We start from the raw sequence: 25,819 nt of genomic DNA on the forward strand, positions 1-25,819 counted from the left end.
TTGTTTGTATACACATATAATGTACATACATCTCCATAGATATTTTTGTAGAGGTCTTGTAATTTGACCACTAACACATCTCTCCTATGTACTGTAAAAAAGGTGTTAATTAAGTTTACCACATTTTGTCATTAATATGCATGAATTTAAAAAAATATATATTTTTCTCTGGTTTGGTGATGTAAATTATACAATAAAACCTGCAATATAGCTGCCAGTATATATTTATGGGAAGCATCCACACACACACACACACTCATTCATTCATTTTTTTTTTACAGCTTAGTCCCTTTATTAATCTGGGGTCACCACAGCGAAATGAACTGCCAACTTATCCAGCATATGTTTTACGCAGTGGATGCCCTTCCAGCTGCAACCCATCACTGGGAAGCATCCACACACATTCATTCACACACACTCATTATGTAATATATTGTTTATATATTGACACACGCAAAACAAGTCTTCTTGTATAATTTTATTAAGCAGTTGTATTTACAAATCATCTTTTTAATGGTAAATTATCAGTAATTAAATCTGTAACTTTACATTGGCAAGCCTCAGTGAGGTGCATCTTTGCACAGATCAACAAAAATGCAGTTAAGAGAAGAACATCACCAGATTTCCTAAACTGGGTTTTAACGGCTGACTGAACAGCCCATGGAGACACTGAAAAGTATCATTTGAATGAGACTGCTGAGAAATACAGGGAAGAGACCAAAACCAAATTTCTTTAGATTTGTCTTAAGCTGGCTTGCGAAGCATAGATTGTCAAGTTTTAGCTCTAACGTTTGGTTAATTATAAATAATCTAAAATGACAGTGCAATTTAGAACATTTTAGGAAACTAAACTTCAACACAAATACTCAAGAATCTCATAACCCAAATTAGAATAATGGCATTAGATTTTTTAAAATTATTATTATTATTGATGCTATGATATTTCTGCATTTGCAAGGACCAAACATATTATTTAATCTTTATGTGAAAAGAATGTGCATTAAGCCAGTCTGCTTGCTTAAATCAAGGGACTTTAAAAAGCAAAAGCTGTGCCATACAAATTAAAAGTATCAATCTATGACTGAAAAAAAAAAGGTTTTGGATTTATTTTGAACATAACAGGTTATAGATGGGCAAAACAAATGACTTAAAATCAACGTTTTCACTGCATAAACTGAAAGAACACGTCTGAAGAAGAGGATTACTCCGGTCAGAGAGATCCCACATGAAATCACTTTTCATTCATGGTTAACATGCAGCGATTCTTTTCCTTGGGAACTTAAATAAGAGTACATGAAGATCCCAGTATTTCACTTCACTTATGAATCCACACAGACTTTCATAGAGAGGAATAAGACATGACGACGTGGTTCACTCTTCAATGAAACCTGTCAATATATTTTTGAACTCTAATGGACACTTCAGCTTAGTTCTTCTTAAAGCGTGTATAAACGCACACATCGTTTTAATATTGGGCCCGTTTCACTACAGAAACTTGATTTGTAAATTTAGAGGAGGAAAAAAAAGAAACATTTGCTTTTTCTCTTTAAGAAGCAAAAATTGTTTTGTAAAACAACTAAAATAATCGTACAAAAAAAAATTTGATAAAGCAGTGTGTGGAATAAAACATCTTACAGCGATATAATCAAACATTTCTTTTTTTTTAAAAATCCAGTCCAATATCACAATTTCAATACAATCTACAACCCCATTTAAAGCACTGATAAATATAAATCAAAATGCATGTTTAAATTCTGTATATACTTAAATTTATGTAAAATGTGAGCAAATAGAAAAAAGGTGTGATAAACAAACAAACAAACATCTCTGAAACAGAGGCGAGGACATTGCACTCCCTCAGGATAAATGGGTCTTACATTGGTCTCTTCCTTAAGAAAAAGGCTGACTTATCATCAAGTTGTCCCTTTGTGTTAAAGTGCCCACCATGCTAAATTGGCCCCTCCCACCAGCGGCCCGCTTTAAAAGTCGGCTCCTCCTAAATCGAGTGCCCTTCCCAGTAGGCCACTTCAGTGGGATGACACTGGCCCACAAAACCTTACAGGTAAAACTGTGCAAAAGTGCTTTCTGTCTTACTTGTCGTCCCACACGCCTCTTTCATACATCTCTTGGTCCGCCAGGAATCAGCATTGTGTACAGTACAGCTAGCTCAGTGTTTAACTCAAACGCACCTCTACACCCCACTCTCTGCAAGGGAACCCCTGCGATAAAACCCAGAAAAGAATTGTAAAACCAGCTCTAAAAAGAGTATAGATACTATAAAGTGGCTTAAGCAATCTTTCTGACATCTTAACTGTGGCACAACCAAAAAAAAAAAAAAAAAAAATTCAACAATCTCCATTATTTCCCTCTCAAATCTTTCCTCAATCTTCTTGAACAGGCCGATTCTGGTGACTGACCATTCAGCTTGTTGATGCGATTGGGGTGCATGGAGTCTTGAGTCTGTCCGCATGCTTTATTGCTCTAAAGACACTGAGAGAGAGAAAGAGAGAGAGAGACAGAAGGACTGCTGTGAATGAAGACACAAATATCAGAGAACGAAGAGGTAGTATTCTAGAAGAAAGAGAAACCGAGCTAGAGAGTGAAGGGAAGATAGAGGGGAGAGAGAGAGAGAGAAGGCATCAGAGGAACCATAAGTTATCGTGCTAGCAGCTTGATGAGGTTGGCGCACATCTCGAAGAACTCTATGGTGTGGCTTCCAGGACGGGGGAGGATTTCTCCACCGGTGGAATCCACAGACGAGGTAAGAGAAGAGGCCAGAGAGCCTTCCGCCACTTTACTTGCGGAAATCGGAGGCGTGGAAGGTGCAGACGCTTCGCCTTTTGCAGCGTCCTCACATTCGTTTTTCTCACTTTTGTCGTTCTTTAGGGTAGTCCGGTAATTCCCGACTGAGCCCGAGCGGTGAGGTGTAGCGGTTCCTGATTTTACCTCCATCATGTCATCTGAACGAAACAATCGAGAACAAAACTGATAACATCAGATGATGAAGCATACAGAAAACACACTTTAAAACAGGGGTGCCCGAACCTTTTAGTACAAAGGGCCAAAAACCAAATATGCTTGAAAGAAATTGGCCGAAGGTATATATACCAAACCATATTAGATTAAAGTTGCCATGGGTAAATTCCCTATTTATTAGAAAAAATACTTTAAATCGTATTAACTAATGCAGTATGGCATTAAAATGATAACCTATTACAATAAAAACATAAATAAATCACATTTGTAACACAGTGGAATTCAATGGTGAATACACTAGTCAAGAAGAGTCTGCCTTTGCCTTCAAGTGTCCTCTACCCGTCGGGTTACAGTACTGTATGTGCATTTAAACTAAATCTGATTTATTTACAGTTTAATTTAAACATCTAATTTCAGTTAGCTTTTAACAATAAAACAAATAAGCACACAAACAAACAAACAATAAATCAAAAGGTTACATTAGATTACAAATGACAATCTCTAAACCATCCCCATCATTCTTCCTCTCTTTTGAGATGGAATAACGGGCCAAATCAAAGGTTTACCATGGGCCAATTTTGGCCGTAGTTTGGGCATCTTTGCTGTAGAACATGAATGGGAATCATCAGGAATTTAACAAATTTGATTATGATTTGAGGCAGTTCTTGTTGCATTTACTGCTGTCGGCAAACAAACAAAAAAGCAGAGCAGATATAACAATTCAGGAATGCAACAAGTGATTTTTTGGAATATATTCTTAATACATATCAATTTTAATTTAAAATTACTGGCAGATTCTGATACTATTCATAATATTTACAAGCTCACTTATTGAAAATAAAATTCTAAAACATCACTTTTGGTCAATAAAAATTAGCAAAGTTAAAACTAGCTCGGTTATTGCTGCATCAAATCACTTTTATCAGATTTACAACTATTCAGCATCTTCTCTGTGTTTCATAATCTCATTTGCATGACTGTTGCACTGAATTCATTTTTGTTGGTATTATTAAAGCAATAAAATGAGTAAATAAATATTCATGGAAACACAGTGAGATTTACCGTCTATGCTCCTGAAGTCTAGTAAATAGGTCCTGCTGTCCACTTGGTAGAGCTGGAGGCTCATCTTTGTATGCATGCCAGTGACTGGGTTCTTCCTTCGCACTCTCAAGTAATAAGGATTTACTACCTATCAAACAACGAGAAAAAAGTCAACAGGATTAATAAATCTGCCTGTAACAGGCCTAAAGTTCATTAATATTTAACTTGAAAAAGACTCTGCCGACTTGTTCAATACACTGTAATGCAGTTTGCTTTTGAGTTTGAATGGCATCTATTCCTGAACAGCAGTAAATACTGCCTCACATGATAAGAGAGACCGCCGTGAGATAAAACAAAGAATTAGATCCACTAAATTAAAGGCATGCAGGTCAGTTCAGTGTAAAACTGATAAGTCATTATAGTCAAGCATACTTGAACTTCAGCCATATAAACACTTTCAGTCACCGGCTAACAATCAATGCCATGTAAAAGGCATAAAACAAAGCACACATCTCGGAAGCTCTGCATTCAAAAGCACTTTTCAATTCACTTAATAAAGAGCAGAATATTCAGGTTTAGATACTTTTAAAATGTAAAGATACAAAAGGTCTATTTATTATGGCAGCAGCTATGATACCTTGTCAGATAACAAAAATAATGCTATAGCAACACTTAAGCATGGCCGATAAAATATAACATACTGACTCTGCAATTTTAGGTCAACTACAGTTTCATTTTCAACATGATTGCTTTACATTGATAAAGAGTTACAGTGAACACACTGACAAAGTTAAAAAAGCGTTCCATTTCAAATAAATGCAGTTCCTGAACTTTACAATAACAATTTTGCCAAACAATGTTGATATTCAAAACAGTAAACAGTTAAGACGCGCCTATGGCGGCAAATCAATGCCAATATTATTCGAGCGCAGAGGTGATGTTTGCGCGCGAGGAGAAGTGAACCGTGAGTAGATTACAGGTCTACACGCGAGAAAACTACAGCTCGCGAGCGCACAGGGGATCTTCACGCATGCGCTCAACTGATCCAGCGCGAGAAAACAAGTCCCGCGTACGCACATCATCATCTGTGCGCACGATATACGCTCTCGCGAGCGAGGTCATGCCTTCAGTGCTTTTAAAGGAGACCCATTATGCCTCTTTTACAAGATGTAAAATAAGTATCTGATGGCTCAGAGTGTGTGTGTGTGTGTGTGTGTGTGTGTGTGTGTGTGAGAGAAGTTTCATCTCAAAACACAATGAATTGTTTTGCATAGCAGGTCCCCTTTAAGACTGGATTCAAGCATTGTCTGAAGTATTTTTGAAGGCTGTTTGTATAAATTGCTTTAACGTTTCAAAATATTTCTGTATTTTTAATAACAGAATGCAACTTGAGGGAAACTTAAGACTTGCAACATTAAAATATTGTTCCTGACCCCAAATTGAACAATAGCATATCATTAAATAGCAGTACTTAGTACTTGAGGTTCCATTTACATGTCATAACAATGTAGGTGACAAATAGCAAACTGTTTTTTTAACGTGTTGTTTGCCTTTGTATGTGTAAGCATGTGTGTGCGAGAGAGTGAGAGGTTGAGTCCCCCCACCAAAAAAAAAAAAAAAAAAAAAAAAAAAAAAACACTTTCCCACAAGGGTCCATTGGAATTTACTCTAAGATCACAAACCTCAAGGGGACAAGCAGAATAAATGCTCCGCAGCCATCTATTTTTATCACTCTTTCCCCATTACTGGAAGTTATGCTTTCCAGGCCCTACATGGGCAAACTTTTCTTTGTCTGGATGTAATTTAATTCCACAGTCTGTTGCAACACCATACTGTATGATTCATCTTAAAGGGCCAGCTAGCACAACATTTTTGTCGCCGTTTACTCACCCTCACATCTTTCAAAACAATGAAACAAAAGTGGAGAAGAACAGCTAAAATTCATCAAAATACTGTATTATTTGATAAACAAGTCATGAAAATGTGGATGTGAATTTTTCACAGTCGTATTTAGGACTATTTTGAATTAAACTTAAGATTGGTTAATATAATGGTCTCATTTGTAAATGTAATACAGCAAATTATCTGTGGACTAGTTAAAGATAGAACTATAAACTTAAATGTCTTAAAAAAAAAAGCACAAAAAAATAAACACAAGATTCCAAAATTCATGGTTTATTTGCTGTTTGTTAATTTTAGATGCAAAACTTGGTGTAATGCCTTGAAGGTCCAGGAAAATTAAACAAACTTTTTTTAGAAGTTTGTATCAGTATGTTAGTTTCAATGATATCTATAAGACAAAACAGTGACAAAAATATAAAACAAGGTATAAAACTGACATTAAGCCTGGAGTTTTTTTTTACTTCTGCCAAAGTAGATCAACAATTTTTCCCCAAGTCACCTCATACTTAAGTTTTTCTTCAAATCTTGACCAATTAAAATGCTCTCTAGTATCTGACATGTCCTGCCGCCTTCAAGATACTTTGCTTTTCATTTGATGTGCTTGAGCTCAACCACTCACTGGCAGAGCTGTGATGAAAACCAAATGCTATTGGTCATTTTTAAAAAGGGGCAGGGCTACTTTATGTCCTGCCTTCTCTTCATATTTAAGTTGAGATTACAACAAACATCGAATAAAAATGCACATTTCAAAGCACTTCACAGGACCTTTGTGTGTTATTTTTGAATATTTTCAGGTTGTTGTTGGTTTGGAACCCTTTGATGAACATTAATAGAACATTTTGATGCATGTCCTGAGCTTAGACATAACTAAATCCATTTATTCCCACACTGCTACTCCTTTTAACACGGTTTCATACATTTCATACGGTTTTCACACAACTCTTCAGTGAATTTAAGGGTCTAAAATTTGGATTTGTATTTAGACACTTTAAGAAACCACAGAAATCCAGATTTCAGAATGAACCTTCCTTTCAAATACTAAACAACGCACTGATCCTATAAGTTTAATGTAGCAGACCCCCTAGTTTCTCAACAGTGTTGCAAATTTTTTTTTTGAATCGCAAAAAAAAAAGACAAAATAAATCTTTAAAAAAAGGGGGTCTGGCAAAAAAAAAAAAAAAAAAAAAAAATCACATGCACAGAGGCTTACCTTCCACTCATAGTCCAGCTGCTTCATGGCACGACAGACCTCGCTCATGATGTCATTCGGCCTGCTCTGGCTGCGGATTCCCAGGTGCCACTTGGCTCGCCGTACACCAAGATGCTTGGACTTCTGGGGATTAAGCTCATCTAGTGTGTGCCGAGGACGTGGCTGAGACTCAGCCACTAGGAAGGGCACTCGCTCAGGGTGAACCTTAGCTGAGTGATGAGCGGGAAGATCGTCTAGGAAGCTGTCTGGTGGGCTGGAGGCCAAATAGAAGTCTTTGGCTTCGCTCATAATGCGGCGGTTGTCTATGATCAAGTGATAGGCCACAGCAAGAGGATCTTGGTGATTGCGACTGCAGAGGAGTCGAGGGAAGAAGAGAGAAAAAATGATCTGACTCAAATATCTGACTCTCAGGAGCCTGTTCTTTAAGCAGTTCGTTTAAAAAGATGAGTTTAACTGGGTTCACGCTACATGGTATCCTAAATCCTAACCAATAGATTATATGCACAGCAAGTGTTTTCCAGGCACTGATAAACTTACAGTAAAAGTTTGAAGTGACTTTTTAATTATACAAGGTTCTTTTACAGCATGATAATGTGATTTAATTAAAGGGGACCTATAATGCCCTTTTTGGTGCCATTGAGCTATTTTGGTGATTGTCGCTTTAAATTCAAATGAGACTTTGCTATTTTTAAAAGAGGGTGGAGCTTCAGCTGTCAGCACAGAGGCAGATTCACAAACAAGACTATGCAAATGAAGGAGAAACTGTGACCAATAGGTGGGGCTTTCCCCGTCTGATGACATGTACAAAGGGAGACTTGTCAACCAAAGCCTTTCTGCACACAGATTTTATCAAGTGTGATCATAAAAGAAATTAAATTATTAAATTTTTACCATTAGAAGCTGGTTAAATTTGCAGACTCTTGCCACACGACTGTGTTTAAAGCAATGATTTTTGCCTTATTTAAATATAATCAGTTAAATAGGCTTAAGCATGTATTTAGTAGTTCAAATGTAAAACAAAATGAGCAGCAGAAAAATCTGACTTTATGTTTTTATAATTATAGTTTAGATAAAGATTAATATGAAAAAGTCTGTAATGCTATCGTTTTATTAGAAAAATTTATTTTACAGCAAAACAAAATGCACATCAATGTACTGTAATATTACCAAAATTTATCAAAAGAAGGCCGGTTGGATTTTTGTTGTTTTGAAGTGACGGTCTTTATGGATGGCTTACTGAACTATCCAATTTAATAAAACACTCAAAAAAGCAGATGAAACTGCATTCTAACTAGATACATCTTAACTGCAGTTTGTACCCTTCCTGTAATTTGTGCTTTAAAACTCTCTCCTTTGTTGTGGTGCAACATAACGAAACTATTCACCTCAAACGGCAAACACAGTGATGCAGAACCAAATTAGCACACAAACCTGTACAAGCAGTTGAGCACCTCCTCCTCAGTGCACTCACACTTCTCACACACCTCCTTCAGCGCCTCCTCATCAATCATATTACTGCTATATGCAGCGTCTTCAGGGAACAGATATTTGGGAAGATCCTGCTTAAACCACTCGTCCTCCCTGACAATGGAAAGCAGTGGAAAAAAAGGAAATAAATTTACTTGCTTTTTCCCAAATATTAAGGTGCAGCCATATTACACAGGTCCATTGTACTTTGTCAAGAGAGGAATAGAGAAAAAAGCTCGGCTCATACTAAAGTTATTTTCAAACTAAGGGTGCACTATATTTTGGCAAAAAAATGGTAATTAAATTTTTTTGGCTGAAAGACAAAAATGGCTGAAGATATATGCCAAAAAAGCATATCAGGCATGTGATCAGCCAAGAACAAAAAAGAAGGAAGACGAGACAAGATCATGGGAATTTAAATAAAATAAATTATAATTCTAAAAATGTATATAAATAATAATCTTTAATTAAATATTTGACATTGGCCAAGCAATGCGTTTCATTTTTTGTTTATATAACTGTAAAGGTTTAGCAGTTTATTGGTGACCTAAGTAATATTTAATAGGCTCATACTTTGTCAGTCAATGTCAGAACAGATTCACACATCGCCACTAGATGGCGCCACTAACTTGGTTAGATCTCAGTTTCCCTTTCCTTCAGTTTAGTTCATTCTAATTAATTATAAAATATATTTAAAAACAAAAAGTATAATATCATCTAAACTTATGACACTTTCCGGTATTAAAGTTGAGGTGCTATGCTGTAGCACTGAATAAATGAAGACAAAAAAAGAGAATAATAACAAATGCGAGTCCTGCAGCTGTATTTATAATGTACACAGAGCGCACATGGTCGTGACATGCAAATGTGAGAGTGGAAAAAGTGTGCACAGCCGCACATGCATTTAAAGCGATTTCATAATCTTGCATATTATCAGCAGCTTCATCACATTGACTACACATTATCATTATGTTATATACTCAGTAGCCTAGGTAGGTATACAATTATATCTCTAAAAATGTCTGGAATGAAGCAGATCGTCTGCTTTGAGGGCAATGAGCCTCGCTCTTCCTCCAGCTCTGTGCCTTTCACGCTTATAAAACTTTTTACACCACAAAACCCAAGCATTTCAATAGCTTGCACCACGCAAATTAGCTCAAAAATACACTTGGTAGATATTTTGCTCATGTTCTAGTACACTCATCTTTGAATGAACTGCACATGCTTACCAGAAAAGCAAAGTCTGTTTCAATAACAGAACTATTTGGTATATACCTATTCCTGCTGCTAGCAAAAGTTCTACTGTGCTGTCATGACAAAGCCTCTTAACTCATTTACTGCCAAATAAAAAATGTAAGCAAATAAAATGTGTGAGTTTTATTTTGGCTTGTGTTCAAGATCCAGAATTTCTGTTTCAGCACAGAATTAATTTTGGTGAATCCCTACTTCAAACCAAGCAACTGTCTACTGTATAGTAAAGTCACAGGACCAACTAATTGGTTTTGTTACTAAATGAAGCAGACAATGGGTGGTGCAGTTTCTGACCGAATCTCTTTGATGGTGGCTCTCTTCATGGGGTCCACTTGGAGCATGTGTTTTAGAAGGCTTATAACGGAGGGGTTCAGATACTGAGGCGTGAAGAAGATCCCATCGCAGATCTTCTTGAACAATGTTGGCACGTGGTCGTCATCAAACGGCAGCGTCCCGCACAGTAGAGCGTACAAAATCACTCCACTGCTCCAGATGTCCACCTCGGGCCCTGCGTATAACCTGCATCAGCAAAATTAGTGGAGACGATCTTGAAAGCAGCATTTAGTAATAGACTGGAGCAGACTTTTAAGAAGATTATTAAAAAACACACACACACACAAATGGAAAGAGTACCTTCCAGAGATGACTTCTGGAGCAGCATAGTTAGGAGAGCCACAACTCGTCCTTAGAAACTCTCCATCTGACATCATGTTTGATAAGCCTACATGACAAATACTCTAAGTTCAAGTCTCTATAGCTTCAAATATAAAGGTTACAACAAGAGTAAATCCAGCAACAACTGAACTGTTTTCTCAAAAATGAAGAGTTGACTTACCAAAATCTGCAATCTTGGCATTCATGTGCGCATCCAGCAGGACGTTCTCAGGCTTGAGGTCTCTGTGCACCACCATATGTCTGTGGCAGTAATCCACCCCTGAGATGATCTGCTGGAACAGACGCCTGCTCTCCTTCTCATCCAACTGACCAGACACAAAAGACCGTGTATTATTTTAACTGAACATTCTCCATTTTACTTTTCCCAGTTGTAATGTCTAATATGTGATTTTTATGTCATATTTATTACACAGTAAATTTGGTGAAAAAAAAATATTGTTAACGTTTCTTTTTACTCTGGCTTAATTTACTTAATTAAATAAACAGTAGGAAATTATTATTGCTAAATATTACTACAATTTAAAATGCATTATTAATTTACAAATGAATAGTACATCAGTAACAATAGCTATATCTAAACTAAAAAACAGCTCTATTCCATCATTAAAATGGTATAATGTCCAGAATACATTCATCAATTTTGTCTTTAAAATGGTCAACATGTATAGATGACTTGTATATGGCAGGATGGCTCATTGGGTAGCACTTTCGCCTCACAGCAAGAAGGTCACAGGAAATTTAGGATTTCAAGAATACAGATGATTTAATCACTGAATCCTACAGTTATTGGTAAACAATTGTTTTCAAAATGATTGCACTTCCTCTTTCTGTTGAGCTGTTTTATTGACAGACATGCAGAAGCTCTACGATGGATTTGTGGAACAATGTGAGCGGTGATTAAATCACCACAAATATGGCTAATCGAATCAATGTTAATCTTGATTTGATTTTAATCATTCAAAATTGAAGATGTACCTTGCCATTTTTACAGATGTAGTCGAAGAGTTCTCCTCCAGACACATATTCCATCACCATGAAGATGTCTGTCGGTGTGCTGATAACTTGGTAACTGCCAAAGAAACAAAATGCACAATCCTCTAAAAATTACATCTGATATTGTATATGAGTATTTTCATATAATTCAAAATAATTACTAAATAAATCCATTCAAGAACTGGTTTAATGATGAATTCAGGAATGAGGTTTTTTGTTGTGGTCAAACTATGCAGGTTGCAATAACATGGCAAAAGTAAATCCCCCCTAATGGGTTTGAGATGAGAGTGGACAGCTACAACATTACTCCATGTCTTCTTTTTTTAATAGCAAATGTTTTTGATGACTGACTTCAAATGTCTTTTTCTTGCAGAAGAAAAGTTTCACAGCATCATAAACAAAGATTTATATCTTTTTTCCAAGTAGTAAGAAATGGCAATCCCCTTTTTTCCAATCATCTGTAGTTCTGTGCACGTCTTGTCTCTTTTCCAAGTAACAAATAAAGAAAAAAATGCAAGGATTGTCAATTTATCACACATGAGTGTGAATGAATGCTCCCACATGATTACTCCAGGATAAATATCCATTACAATCACACAAAACATTGACTTATTATTTACGACTATGTGTAGATCAAATGTGTGCATTCTCTCTGACAAATAATAATTATCATTATTAGTAGAGCACTAAGGGCATGGATCTGCCAAGAAAACACAAAACAATGTATTGGCTAATTGTGCATTATTTATGACAAAAGAGAAAGGAAACATCTTATGGCATATAATTTAAACTAGTGTTGGACTGATACTTTTCTATCAGGTCAATGTCTATATTTTAGAGACAAGAGCTGCTGATTTCTAATACAAAGCAGATATATATATATTTTTTTCTTTATATGTAAATGTAATATTTAGATTTACATTAAAGTTTCAATATAGTATTTAAAAAAATATTTTTACATTTTTAAATTTTATAGTATATATTTTTTTTTATATGTAAATGTAATATTTAGATTTACATTAAAGTTTCAATATAGTACTTAAAAAATACATTTTTCAATTTTATAAATATTTTTTTAAACTAATTAAATTGGGGGGGGGGGGGGGGGGAACTACTGTTTCCTAAACAGATCATGTTTACTCACAGTTTGATTATGTGTGGGTGACGAAAAAGTTTGAGATTCTGGATTTCTCGTCGAATTTTCCCCACCACATCCAGACTGCGGATCTTCTGTCGGTTTAGAATCTTCACGGCCACTTGATGCTTCGTCAGCTCATGCTGGCCAACTGAACAGACAGGTTGAAGAGACAAATGTTTGCAATGACTTATCAAGATCTGGAGAATGTTTTTATAAAAAACATTAAAAACAGAACTGACTGTCATACCAATTTTAAAGGAAAATCATCCCGAATATTTAACTTCAAACTCGTATCCAAACTCAGTCATTGCTGATGGGTAAAAATTTATATATATTCTGAATGCATGTGATAAAAAATGCAGCAAACCTCAAATATGACCCTGCATCATTATAGCGATGTGGAGTTTGATGATGTTTGATTGTAACCGATTAAATTGTCTTCAAAATCTGCATTTGGAGAAATACACTACAAAGTGCACACTGCAAAGCCAACTAATTACAGAACTAGATTATTTTCAGATATAATCACACTAAACTGGTCAAAACCCCACAAGATTTATATATAAACACAGTAGGTTTACATGTATATATTTATGATGACGATGTGTGCAGGTCTTAAAGGGACAGCAAAATAATGTATACTATGCATGCTGCCACTTCTCTTTAATGAATAATTCACCAAAATAAAGAGAAAATATTCTGTCAATACTGGCTCTTCCTGATGATGTCCATAATAGGCATGGGACGATAGCCATTTCAAGGTATACCGTGGTTTGGAAAAGTCGAGGTTTTAAAAAGGTATGCGTTATGTTATTTGTTTAGTACATTTTTTAGGACAACAGTATCTCCAGCAAAAAAACAAAAACAAAGATGGCATTTTAAATTGTAAAGAAATCTGTGTTTTTGAAAAACGAAGACAGCAGAAGTCAACAATTGATTTTAATTATTCAGCTAGACATGATTACTGTGGCAAATATTATAAATCGTTCAGAAAATAAAATATATTGTTTTCAAAGAGGAAAAAAGTTGCAGTTTTTTCCCCAAATTTAAAAAGAATATATTTTAAAGCAGTAATCACAATACCGTGATATTTTTATCCAAAGTTCTCATACAGTCAAAATCTTATACCGGCCCTTGCCTAGTCCATAATCTGTTTTAATATCTCGTGCAAAACAGACAAGAATATATTAAAGAAGATAGGTTATTGAACGGTTTCTGGGTATTATAAAAAATACTCTGGAAGTCAGTGGGAGCAGCGAATGTTGGGTTACTCACATTCTTCAAAAACACCTATGTTTAAAAGTAGAAAATCATTCAGGTTTAAAACATCTTGAGCGAGTAAATGCTGGAATTGTCATTTTTTTAGTCAACTATGCCTTTAAAATGTAAAACAAAACATTATATTTATATTTGTTCAATTAATTGGTTAAATGCTACTGCTAAATGCACCTGCTGTATCAATTCAGAAAAAAATAACCACTTTTTGATTTATTTGTATATTATGAGTATTTGACCTTTGCTCATTTTATCTGTTATTAAAACATGACAAAGATTTTTATCTTTGGGCAAATTGGTCTAAATGTCAGCTTTTTTTTTCTCTTTTTTTCAAACAACGTTCAATATAGCAAAAAAAAAAACCATAAAATAGTCTTTGGGGAAAAAAAGTGTCTGTGGTAATGGCTGTGCTTGTCCAAATTTATAGGTCACTCTTGCAATATTGTTATTTATTTCCCCAGTGTTAGTTCCTGTCAGAAAATAACACATTTGCTTTTATATGCATTTTAAAAAGGGACATTTTTCATTCAGCTTCTGATGAATTGTCATCCCTTACAAAAATCGCTGCATTTAAGATCTGACTTCTGACTTCTAATGTTGGTGCCTGCATTTAAACTTTTTTTGTCTCTTTTTTTTTTTTTGTTTTAATAACCTAATGAATGCTTAAGTCTATTTAACTGATCATATTTGAATTGCATTACAACATCGATGCTGTAAAAGCAACCTTATGAAATTGAAAGTAACCACATTAAGTATTCACCGGAAGTTCATCATTGGATGATAAACACTAGGGGCTCTATTTTGTAAATTTTATTTTGTATATTTTAAAGTGCAAATTGCAGGGCACAAACGCATTAAGGGCGTGTCAGAATCCACTTTTGCTAATATAAGGACGGAAAATTCAGCTTTGCGTCGTGGCGCAAACCATTGAGAAAGCTGAAACACAGAATGCGATGTAAAAGAGTGAACCTCGTGCTTCAGCTTCTTCTAAGACTGGATCTTGCTGCATCAGTTAGTGCTGAAGGTCATACGTTGAACTGCTCCCACAATGTGTGCATGCTCTCAGTTAAAAGTTGCAACATTTAAAAACAGCTTGTGTGTTCTAGCTAGACTGCTTTAGTTATGCATTAACACAGACTCAGCCCTGCAGAGGTAACTGTGCGTGTCCATACATGTTCAAAGATCTCACATTTCAGTACACAAACAGGATCAATGTTTTGTTAGAAGTATGTCAAATTAGTATATTTTTCAGATAAAAAAAAAGGGCTGTACTCAAAACACTTCTGGTCTTGAAATAACACTTGCATCACAAATTGCCCAAGAAAAAAAGGAAAGCATGATTGAGAAAAAAATGGAATTATGCAATTAACTACTGGGTGTTCCTGGGTAAACAAAATAAGAGCTTTAACAAGTGATGAAAAAAGGTGTTGTGTCATACTGAAAAAAAACCCACTCCTGTAATTTAACATTTAACACGTGGATGAAGGGCTGAGTGATATGACAAAAAATGCAATCTCGATCATTTTATTGCATGTCGAACAATAATGATTTATATTTCGATATAAGTCAATGTTTGCAGATTTAAAAGTGTACCCCAACAATGACTGAACATACAAAAATTAGAGGGTCGAAAAAATGGCATAACATATTTTCGGACCATAATTTTTCGGTGGCCAAAAATGTACTACATCTCAAATATAAACACACTTTATGATTCCAATTGTTGCACATTTCTGCTGTATGATTGGCTCTTATCATTGTTATTGTGAATCAATATAATATCGTTTATTAGCCTGGCCCTAGATAGCATTTTTTTCCCACTTCTGAACTGCCTTTTAAGACCTTGATCACTGTTGCAAACTTTTACTCTACAAGTTTAATACAGTGACTTTTGAAGAATATAGAAAGAAATCTGTAGAATGACAGAAAAAGTAGTTGCATCTCATTACAGATTTCTGTACTTCAATTTACACGAACAACACAGCCAACATACTGTTTCAATAACTACTGTTAAACCTTCAACATCAAAAGTTGTAGGAACAGAAATCAAGGCTCCTTAATGAAATGTGAAAGTATTCACGAACACAAAATGTACAAGTGCTAAAACAATTGTTACAAACTTTCTATATGCATTCAATTAATTGCCAATAACATTACATTAAAAGCAATAATATGTAATGATTATCATATTGCAGCCTTACCACCATGTAATAAATGGTTTACAAAATGTAATTTGCATACATTAAAACACTTTGGCCTTCTTTCTTAAGTTACAATATTCTGACACTGGTTAAATGTAAGTATTTGCCATAAAAGACAGCACAAGTATACAATATAAACATTACATCCTAAAACTTGACAACTCATAATAACAAAACTGCATAGATTCAACAAGTTTATTCAGGTTTCTGTCATTTAGTATTATATTTATGTCAGTTTATGTCAACAGTGTATGAGATGTGCTAACGTTACTTTTCAACATGCGTTTTGCCTGTAGAAATGCGTTATTTGCTATTGTTTTTCATTCATTCGGCCCATTAAAGATAATAAAACATGTCGACCATTTTCACTATTGATTTCTATCGATATTGAACTAACACTAGCTTTACCAATACGCGTTTGATTTGTAATACTGGATTAATTTAAAAGTTATGATTGCAACATTTTGGAGCACATAAACGAGCTAGCACTTTTAATCAACCGGACTCACAGCAAAGCTCTTTTAAAGAAACTTTTCAGAAATGAATAATCCACCTTGTCATTTTGACTTTGTGTGTCTTTGCTTATCATTTGGCCTGTGCATGAGGGCATCTATCAATCTGCAACTTCAGAATTACTAATCACTCCATAAACCATGAAGCTAACCAGGTTAGCAGAGACCAGTCCCTCAACAAACCACTCAAACACACCACATCCGTGAAACCGTTCACAAAACCTCGTCATGATCGATCGGCTGACAGTCATATCAACAGTGATAATAGCGGATCGTTTCATGGTTTAATGTTTGTTTCAGCCCTACACTGTCATTAGCCAACAAGTGCTGCATCTTTAGCCGCATTAAAACACTCGACCATCAGCAGTTTAGCTTTGCTGTTCTCAACACAGCAATAACAATCAGCTCGAAACACCCTGGAAAGTTTTACCTTTGACTTTTCCGAACGTCCCCACTCCTAGCGTGTCTCCCAGTATATAATGTCCAATTTTCACCCTGCCTTCATGTTTCTGTTTGTCCGTCGCCATCTTCGCTCTGAGGCCCTACCTGAGAGAGGGAGGGAGAGAGAGAGAGAGGCAGCGGCGGGACGAGCGGTGACTCTACTGACGACTACCGGTGAAGAGGAGCGCGCCAAAACACAATCTACTGACGCTTCCGTTGAGACATTAGAACAGAATATTGTGACATACATCAAGACCAAGAGAAAAAAAAAAACTTAAATATTAATATTTGATTTTTAAATATAATAAAAAACGTACTTAATTCTTCTTTGTTATATTATTATTATTATTATTATTATTATTATTATTATTATTATTATTATTATTATTATTATTATTATTATTATTTGCAAGCGCATACAAATATGGCTTAAACGCCCCCTTTCTCCCTTGAGCCTTTTTCTGGTGAGTTTTGTTTTGTTTGTTTTAATAATTGCTTAATTGGCATGACAAACGTTAAAAATGTATTGCCAAAGCATTTTATAAAATCTAATTAAAAAAGAACATACACTTATAATAAAAAACAGTAAACACAGTAATTAGTGTATATATATATATATATATATATATATATATATATATATATATATATATATATATATATATATATATATATATATATATATATAGACACTGCAGATCTAAAGTTTAAAAGATGCTTGCTCAGCTGTTTAACTGTCATATATAAATGTGTATATATATATATAGAGAGAGAGAGAGAGAGAGAGAGAGAGATAGATAGATAGATAGATAGATAGATAGATAGATAGATAGAGATAGATAGATAGATAGATAGATAGATAGATAGATAGATAGATAGATAGATAGATAGATAGATAGATAGATAGATAGATAGATAGATAGATAGATAGATAGACAGACAGACAGACGGACGGACGGACGGACGGACGGACGGACAGAGACAGACAGACAGACAGACAAACAGAGAGAAAGAAAAATTAGAAGAAAAAAACACTAGCATGTAATTCAGAATTATAGACATGCTGTCATGGCCAGGTGGGCCTGCTCGCTTCCAACCATGCCATAAAGAGGATTACACACAAGCAAATATAGAGATAAAAACATTCAATAAAAGATATAGCAAAAATGTAACAATGTCTGAGGATTTAAAATGAATAACAAAAAAGAAAAATATTTTGACAAAATAAAATAATCTATAAAACAGAATAAAAAAATTAATACCAAAAAAGAGCAGCATGTCAAAATTTTGTTTTATAAAAGAGGTGTCTGGGGAACAATGGTTGACCAGAGAAAGTTTATTCATTCATTCATTCATTTATTTTCTTGTCGGCTTAGTCCCTTTATTAATCCGCGGTCGCCACAGCGGAATGAACCGCCAACTTATCCAACTCGTTTTTACACAGCGGATGCCCTTCCAGCCGCAACCCATCTCTGGGAAACATCCACAAACACACACACACACACACACACATACACATTTACACACACTCATACACTACGGACAATTTAGCCTACCCAATTTACCTGTACCGCATGTCTTTGGACTGTGGGGCAAACCGGAACACCCGGAGGAAACCCACGCAAATGCAGAGAGAACATGCAAACTCCACACAGAAACACCAACTGAGCCGAGGCTCGAACCAGCGACTTACTTGCTGTGAGGCGACAGCAATACCTACTGCGCCACTGCTTTGCTCTAGAGGAAGTTGTTTAGTAGAAATTTAAATATTAATACCCTTCACCCATAAATTAACAATGACATCAGACTCAGTTGAGGCCACCAACAGTCAAAAAAAAAGTCAATACAGGTACATGATATTATTATTCGTTTCATAATAATACCAACAAATGATTGACGACACTTCTCTTTAATTTAAAACAAAAATTTAGTTCCTTACTGCATAAAATGAGACACTGCTCGCTGCAGAGCCATTTGGGCTCCAGTGTGCAGGAGCTTGAGCTCCAACTCCTCCTCCTATAAGCTGTTTTAATGTGTACACCCACCCCACCTCTAACCCCAACCCCAGTGACATCACTTGTAAAAGTGCAAGGAAGGAGGAGCTGGAGCTCAAGCTCCCAATTGCTGGAGCTAAGCTCTGCCCAAGTGGATCTGCAGTGAGTACCGATTCCGTAAAATGGCAATTGGTCAAAATAACAGAAAAAATTACCAAGAAACATTTATTTTCATTTTTCTAAAAGCTAACAATGCAACGTGCGATGAAATTGAATATGCTTTCTATGAATACAAATAAATTTTACAAGAGATACCTTTATCTTTATTTAAATGTTTAATAACCATATTAGTTTATCACTTTATTAGTTTATTATGTACTTCCATATCAAATATCTAATTGTGTATTTTTATGTGATGATGTGCATGTGTTATGTAACCACTTTATTATTTTAATCATTGTTTATGTAATCTGCGATGCTTTGACAATACAAGTCATGCCAATAAAGCTCTTTTTGAATTGAATTTAATTGAAATAAGGCTACATAACAATCTAACAAGACTGCAAGAGATTACATATGACTAAATTAAACAAATCGTTTCCAATGATCAGATGAGAGGGGAGTGCTGAGGTCAGGAGACAAAGAATAAGACAGACACAATGTAGAGTTCTCTGTGTTTATTCATCCTCCACATGTGTATATAGGGTGTGGCTAAAAAAATATACAGTATATAGATAAAATAAAAAAAATAATTTTATTCTATAAACAATTGCTGAGATCACACCATGAGTGTGATATAAACAAGAAAACAATAAAACAAATAAAGGAAATGCAAGCACATCTCTAAATAAGGTAAATAATGTGCCTGTATGGAATAAAAAAAGACTTAAATAATCCTTAACAAACAGTTTAAACAGATATAAAATGCTTTATGGAAACAGAGTAAATGCTTTGATGTACAAACAGACATTCGTTGAAGGGTTATTGGTGGCTAAAACGACTAAGCTGATAAGCATAGACAAGGATGACAATCAGTAAAATGCCATAGAGGACGCCAAGAATAACAGAAGCGATGTTCAGACGTCGAGCTCTAGTGCCGTACGTGCTCGCTGATGCATAGTCTCCAAGCAATCTGCGGTCTCTGGCCTGACAAATTCAAATAAGCATTTAACCTTAATATATTTGTAAAACAGCAGGACAGTTACAGTACAGGATTAAAAATAATTATATCCCTTACCTTCACTGAGTTGTAAAAGGCTCCAAACCCAAGACAACAAGGGTTGCAGTAGTGAAAATTGAATGTGGAAAAAATGATATCATCATCTAATTTTTGTGCAGGCATGGACACAACCACTGGCTGACCGTTGCAGGTTTTGTCATCCTGCATTGGGTTTCCTCTAAGCGGGTAGCTCTGCATTGTTGTCTTAATTCACCAAGTTGTGACGCAGTGATGCCTGTTAGTGGTCAGCTCTTATTTATAAAGGGGTCCAAGTTTTGTGTGTGTGTGTGTGTGTGTGTTTTGCAATGTTAAAAAAAACTCTGGGTGGAGTTTAAGGGAGAGTTCACCCAAAAACAATCTCTGAAAGTATGCTTGGATATATGCTGGCTTGTTTCAATTAAATGTTTTGTCAGATATGTTTATGTGCAAATTTTGGTTTACAATTTTACATTATTTTAAATTCTTATTTTAATACAAAAGTTGGATTTGTCTGTACTTACCAAATTTGAGTTTAAAAATCCAGCATTTCTAAGAGTGTAAATCTAAAAACAACTTTTTATACCATGAAAAAATGCTTGTGTGTGTGCATTACTTCGATTAGTCAGAATTATTACCCCCCCCTGTTTATTTATTTCCCCTATTTCTGTTTAACGGAGAGAAGTTTTTTTTTTTCAACACATTTCTGAAGATAATAGTTTTATTAACTCATTTCTAATCACTGATTTATTTTATCTTTGCCATGATGACAGTAAATAATATTTCACTTGATTTTTTTAACATTTAAAGGCTTAACTAGGTTAACTAGGCAGGTTAGGGCTATAAGGCAAGTTATTGTATAACGATGGTTTGTTCTGAAGACCAGCGAAAGAAAATATAGCTCAAGGGGCTAATAAATTTGACCTTAAGTTGTTTTTGTTAAAAATTAAAAACTGCTTTTATTCTAGCCGAAATGAAACAAATAAGACTTTCTCCAGAAGAAAAAATATTATCAGACATACTGTGAAAAATTCATTGCTCTGTTAAACATCATTGGAAAATATTAAAAAAAGAAAAAAATCAAATTGAATTACTGTAAAATATTTTTACATTTACATTTGAACTAGGCAGGTAAGGGTTAACTAGGCAGGTTAGGGCCATTGTTCTAATGGGGGACTTCAATGCCCACGCGGGTAATGACAGTGATACCTGGAGAGGCGTGATTGGGAGGAACAGCCTCCCTGATCTGAACCCAAGTGGAGTTTTTTTATTGCACGTCTGTGCTAATCACAATTGTCCATAACCAACACAATGTTCAAGCATAAGGGTGTCTATCAGTGCACATGGCACCAGGACACCCTAGGGCGGAGGTCAATGATCGACTTTGTGGTTCTATCATCTGATCTCCGACCGCATGTCTTGAACACTCGGATAAAGAGAGGGGCAGAGCTGTCAACTGATCATCACCTGGTGGTGAGTTGGATCCGCTGGCAAGGGGGAAAGCTGGACAGACCGGGTAGGCCCAAGCGTATTGTGAGGGTCCTCTGGGAACATCTTGCTGAACCCCAAGTCAAAGGGATTTTTCAATTCTTACCTCCGAAAGAGCTTTGACCAGATCCCGAGGGAGGCTGGAGACATGGAGACTGAGTGGACCATGTTCTCCGACTCCATTGTTAACGCAGCCGTGAGAAGCTGTGGTCGTGTTGTCTGTGGTGCCTGTCAGGGCGGCAATCCACGAACCCGGTGGTGGACATCAGAAGTAAGGGATGCCGTCAAGCTGAAGAAGGAGTCCTACAGGGCTTGGTTGGCTTGCAGGACTCCCGAGACAGCTGATGGGAATTGACAGGCTAAGCGTGCTGCAGCCCGAGCGGTTGCGGAAGCAAAAACTTGGGCCTGGGAAGAGTTCAGGGAGACCATAGAGGAAGACTATCGGTCGGCCCCAAAGAGATTCTGGTAAACTGACCGGCGCCTCAGAAGGGGAAAGCATCTCCACATCGACGCTGTTTACAGCGGAAGTGGGGAGCTGTTTACCTCAACTGGGGATGTTGTCGGGCGGTGGATGGAATTCTTTGAGGATCTCCTTAACCCCACCAACATGTCTTTCATCGAGGAAGCAGAGACTGGGGATGCAGGGGTGGACTCGCCCATCAAGCTGAGATCACTGAGGTAGTTTGCAAGCTCCGCAGTGGCAAAGCAGCGGGGGTTGATGAGATTCACCCTGTGTATCTTAGGTCTGTGGATGTTGTGGGGCTGTCGTGGCTAACACATCTTTACAACATCGCATGGAGGTCGGGGACAGTACCTTTGGACTGGGCAACTGGGGTGGTGGTTCCCATTTTTAAGAAGGGGGACCGGAGGGTGTGCTCCAACTATAGGGGGATCACACTCCTCAGCCTCCCGGGGAATGTCTATGCCAGGGTACTGGAGAGGAGGATCCGGCGAATGATTGAACCTAGGATCCAGGAGGAACAATGCGGTTTTCGTCCGGGCCGTGGTACACTGGACCAGCTCTATACCCTCACCAGGGTGCTCGAGGGTTCATGGGAGTATGCTCAACCAGTCCACATGTGTTTTGTGGACTTGGAGAAGGCATTCAATCGTGTCCCTCGCGGCATTCTGTGGAGGGTGCTTAGGGAGTATGGGGTAAGAGGCGATCTGTTGAGGGCCGTCTCGTCCCTGTATGAACAGTGTAGGAGTCTGGTTCGCATTGCCGGCAATAAGTCAGATTTGTTTCCAGTGCATGTTGGACTCCAGCAGGGCTGCCCCTTGTCACCAATTCTATTTACGATTTATATGGACGGAATTTCAAGGCGCAGCCTTGGGCTGGAGAGGGCCCAGTTTGGGGAACACAGGATTTCATCTCTGTTATTCGCAGATGATGTTTTTCTGTTGGCTTCATCAGACATGGACCTTCAGCATGCACTGGGGCGGTTTGCTGCCAAGTGAGACGCGGCTGGGATGAGAATCAGCACCTCCAAGTCCGAGGCCATGGTGCTCCACCGGAAAAAGGTGGTTTGCCATCTCCAGGTTAGAGGAAAGTCCTTACCCCAGGTGGAAGAGTTTAAGTACCTCTGGGTTTTGTTCACGAGTGAGGGAAAGATGCGGCAGCAGTAATGCGATCGATGTACCGGTCCGTTGTGGTGAAGAAGGAGCTAAGCCAAAAGGCAATGCTCTCGATTTACCGGTCAATCTACGTTACTACTCTCAACTATGGTCATGAGCTTTGGATCATGACCGAAAGGACAAGATACCGGATACAAGCGGCCGAAATGAGTTTCCTTCGAAGGGTGGCAATGCGCACTCTTATGGATAGGGTAAGGAGCTCATAACATTTCACAATTTTTACTGTATTTTTGATTAAATAAATGCAGCTTCGGTGAGCGGGATACGATTATTTTAAAACATTTAAAAATCCTACTGAACCCAAATTTTTGATTGGTAGTGTGTATGTTTATATATATATATATATATATATATATATATATATATATATATATATATATATATATATATATATATATATATATATATATATATATATATATATATATATCTACATGATGTCTTTATTCAATAAATTACATAACTTTGGTTTCAAAACCTTCAGGTCTGACAATTTTCCACACAATCGTCTTCTCCTTCCTCTGAGGTTAGAGCAGATTGTGTAACTTGGGTGTTTTTACACTTTCATTACTACTGCGTCACTGTTGGGAAAACGGATTGAGTTTGTGGGTTTTCTCATGTGCAACATTCATTCATTTGTCATCCTTCTCCAAACAACTTGTCCCAGACAGGATAACAGGAATGCTGGCGTTTATGCCAGTGCTGAATAAACACACACTGAGACGCACACACAGTTCATATTTAGAAAGCAAAACGTATTGTATATTGTCACCTGTATCTCCCCATATATCATATTTACACTAATGTACACAAAAATCTTCTTTAAACTTTAAACTGTTTATACGAGTTTACATTTGATCTGGATGGAAACCTGAAGAGCAGAGGTCATTATTCAAGTTGAAGTAGTGATAACTTGGAAATTTGGACTGGATGGAAACCAGAACATATTTTCTTATGGCTATTTTCCTGTAATTCATATCTGTACATTGGATCTCTTCTCTTCCATACATAAATATATAAACATATAAACATATACAGTGATAATTATAGATTGTTAAAATATAGCTAATTTATATGAACATATTTTAAAATATTTTAGTTACATTGCATACATTGCCATAAAACTATATGAGGTTTATAATGTGTCCCTATGTCATATTATCCTTTCAATCACTTTAAAATATACAGTTATGTAATCAGTAAAATGAAAGATTATTCAATTCAGTGATGGAAATAAGATCTGAGTGAGCCCAGCCTTGGAAAATATGCGTCAACTGTACAAGTACCCCCTTTTTTACTGGAAGTAATAGGAAGCAGATAAAAAGGACACAGTGCTGCGTTGTGCCATGATCACATACAGATGTTGTTTAACCACATTGCACTAATTAAATGATTCTTGTTCAGCCTTTTTTTTTTGTTTCACTGCAGCTGTACCTCTCTTTCGTTAGATAAACAAGATCGTGAACATGGCGTGCAAAGTTGTACTTCTAAAGCAGTCAAGTTGAAGCGCATATCAGATTTACAAAACAAACCCCTTCCTTAGGGTTTTTTCCCTCCTAATCAAGAACGCCGCCAAACATATGCATTTTTTAAACAAAACCATTATATAACAAACCTTGTCTGATTGAGAACTTTACTTTAAAAGATCAAGAGTCACGATTTGTCAGGTTGCATCAGATGCTTGAAATGACATGAGCAGTCTACATCAGAAGAGCTGGTAAACAAATGCAATGCAAAAAGCTTTTCTTAAAGTGAATATAACCTTTAAACAACAAGTTGACTTTACTTTAACAATAGTGAGTAAACCCGTTGTAACTTGGAACTGTAAACTTGACTCAATCTTGACAACTTTGCGCATAGTTCCTTCAATTAAAAGTTCTGTCAATGGGCTTGGACATGCCTGCATTAAACTCAAGATTGATTTTAACACAATCCATTGCCTAAAAAAAAGTTTGCAGTAACTTAATAAAAGGCTCTTGATAACTTAAGAATTCTAGATTGCCTGATGGTCAGAATTTAACAAACGTAAAACACACATGTTGCTAAAGTTGATCCAAATTAAAAGCCTTAAGCTGCGGTCACACTTGACTTTTCTCCCCATAGACTTCCATTCGTACGCACGCGAATACGTCAGACTGGATACACATGGTGCAAAGTTCAAACTTGGTGAACTCTGACCTGCGAAATTGCATCACTTGACTGCGTGAGACCAATTGAGGATCAAAACATGACCTCTCTAGACAGAAATTTAAAACATGGAGCAATCACTCGCTTTTTTAATATGTAATAATTTGGTTTAATCCTGACCCTTTTCGCAGCGCCATACAACAGAATTCCGCACACACAAACTCTAGTGTGACCGCAGCTTAAATCTGGCATGTCCAAGATCGGTCCTGGAGGGCTGGTGTCCTGCAAAATTTATTTC

The 25,819-nt window shown here is 36.5% G+C and overlaps 2 protein-coding genes across 3 annotated transcripts; both read right to left on the bottom strand.

The window, feature by feature from the left end:
• Window positions 1-2,459: 2,459 nt before the first annotated feature.
• Window positions 2,460-17,189, bottom strand: prkaa1 (protein kinase, AMP-activated, alpha 1 catalytic subunit). 2 transcript variants are annotated; one of them, NM_001110286.1, is given in 10 exon segments: window positions 2,460-2,960; window positions 4,039-4,165; window positions 7,130-7,478; window positions 8,561-8,710; window positions 10,142-10,366; window positions 10,481-10,568; window positions 10,683-10,827; window positions 11,498-11,591; window positions 12,660-12,801; window positions 17,072-17,189. In NM_001110286.1, coding segments are annotated over 10 exon segments (1,722 nt in total). In that variant the 5' UTR covers window positions 17,169-17,189; the 3' UTR covers window positions 2,460-2,655.
• Window positions 17,190-19,738: 2,549 nt separating this feature from the next.
• ifitm1 (interferon induced transmembrane protein 1) lies at window positions 19,739-20,528 on the bottom strand. The gene is given in 2 exon segments (NM_001110287.1): window positions 19,739-20,222; window positions 20,314-20,528. Coding segments are annotated over 2 exon segments (345 nt in total). The 5' UTR covers window positions 20,494-20,528; the 3' UTR covers window positions 19,739-20,057.
• Window positions 20,529-25,819: the final 5,291 nt, after the last annotated feature.

The sequence above is a fragment of the Danio rerio genome, chromosome 5 (assembly GCF_052040795.2).
Source record: "Danio rerio strain M-AB ecotype USA chromosome 5, GRCz13ab, whole genome shotgun sequence".
NCBI classification, from domain to species: domain Eukaryota; kingdom Metazoa; phylum Chordata; class Actinopteri; order Cypriniformes; family Danionidae; genus Danio; species Danio rerio.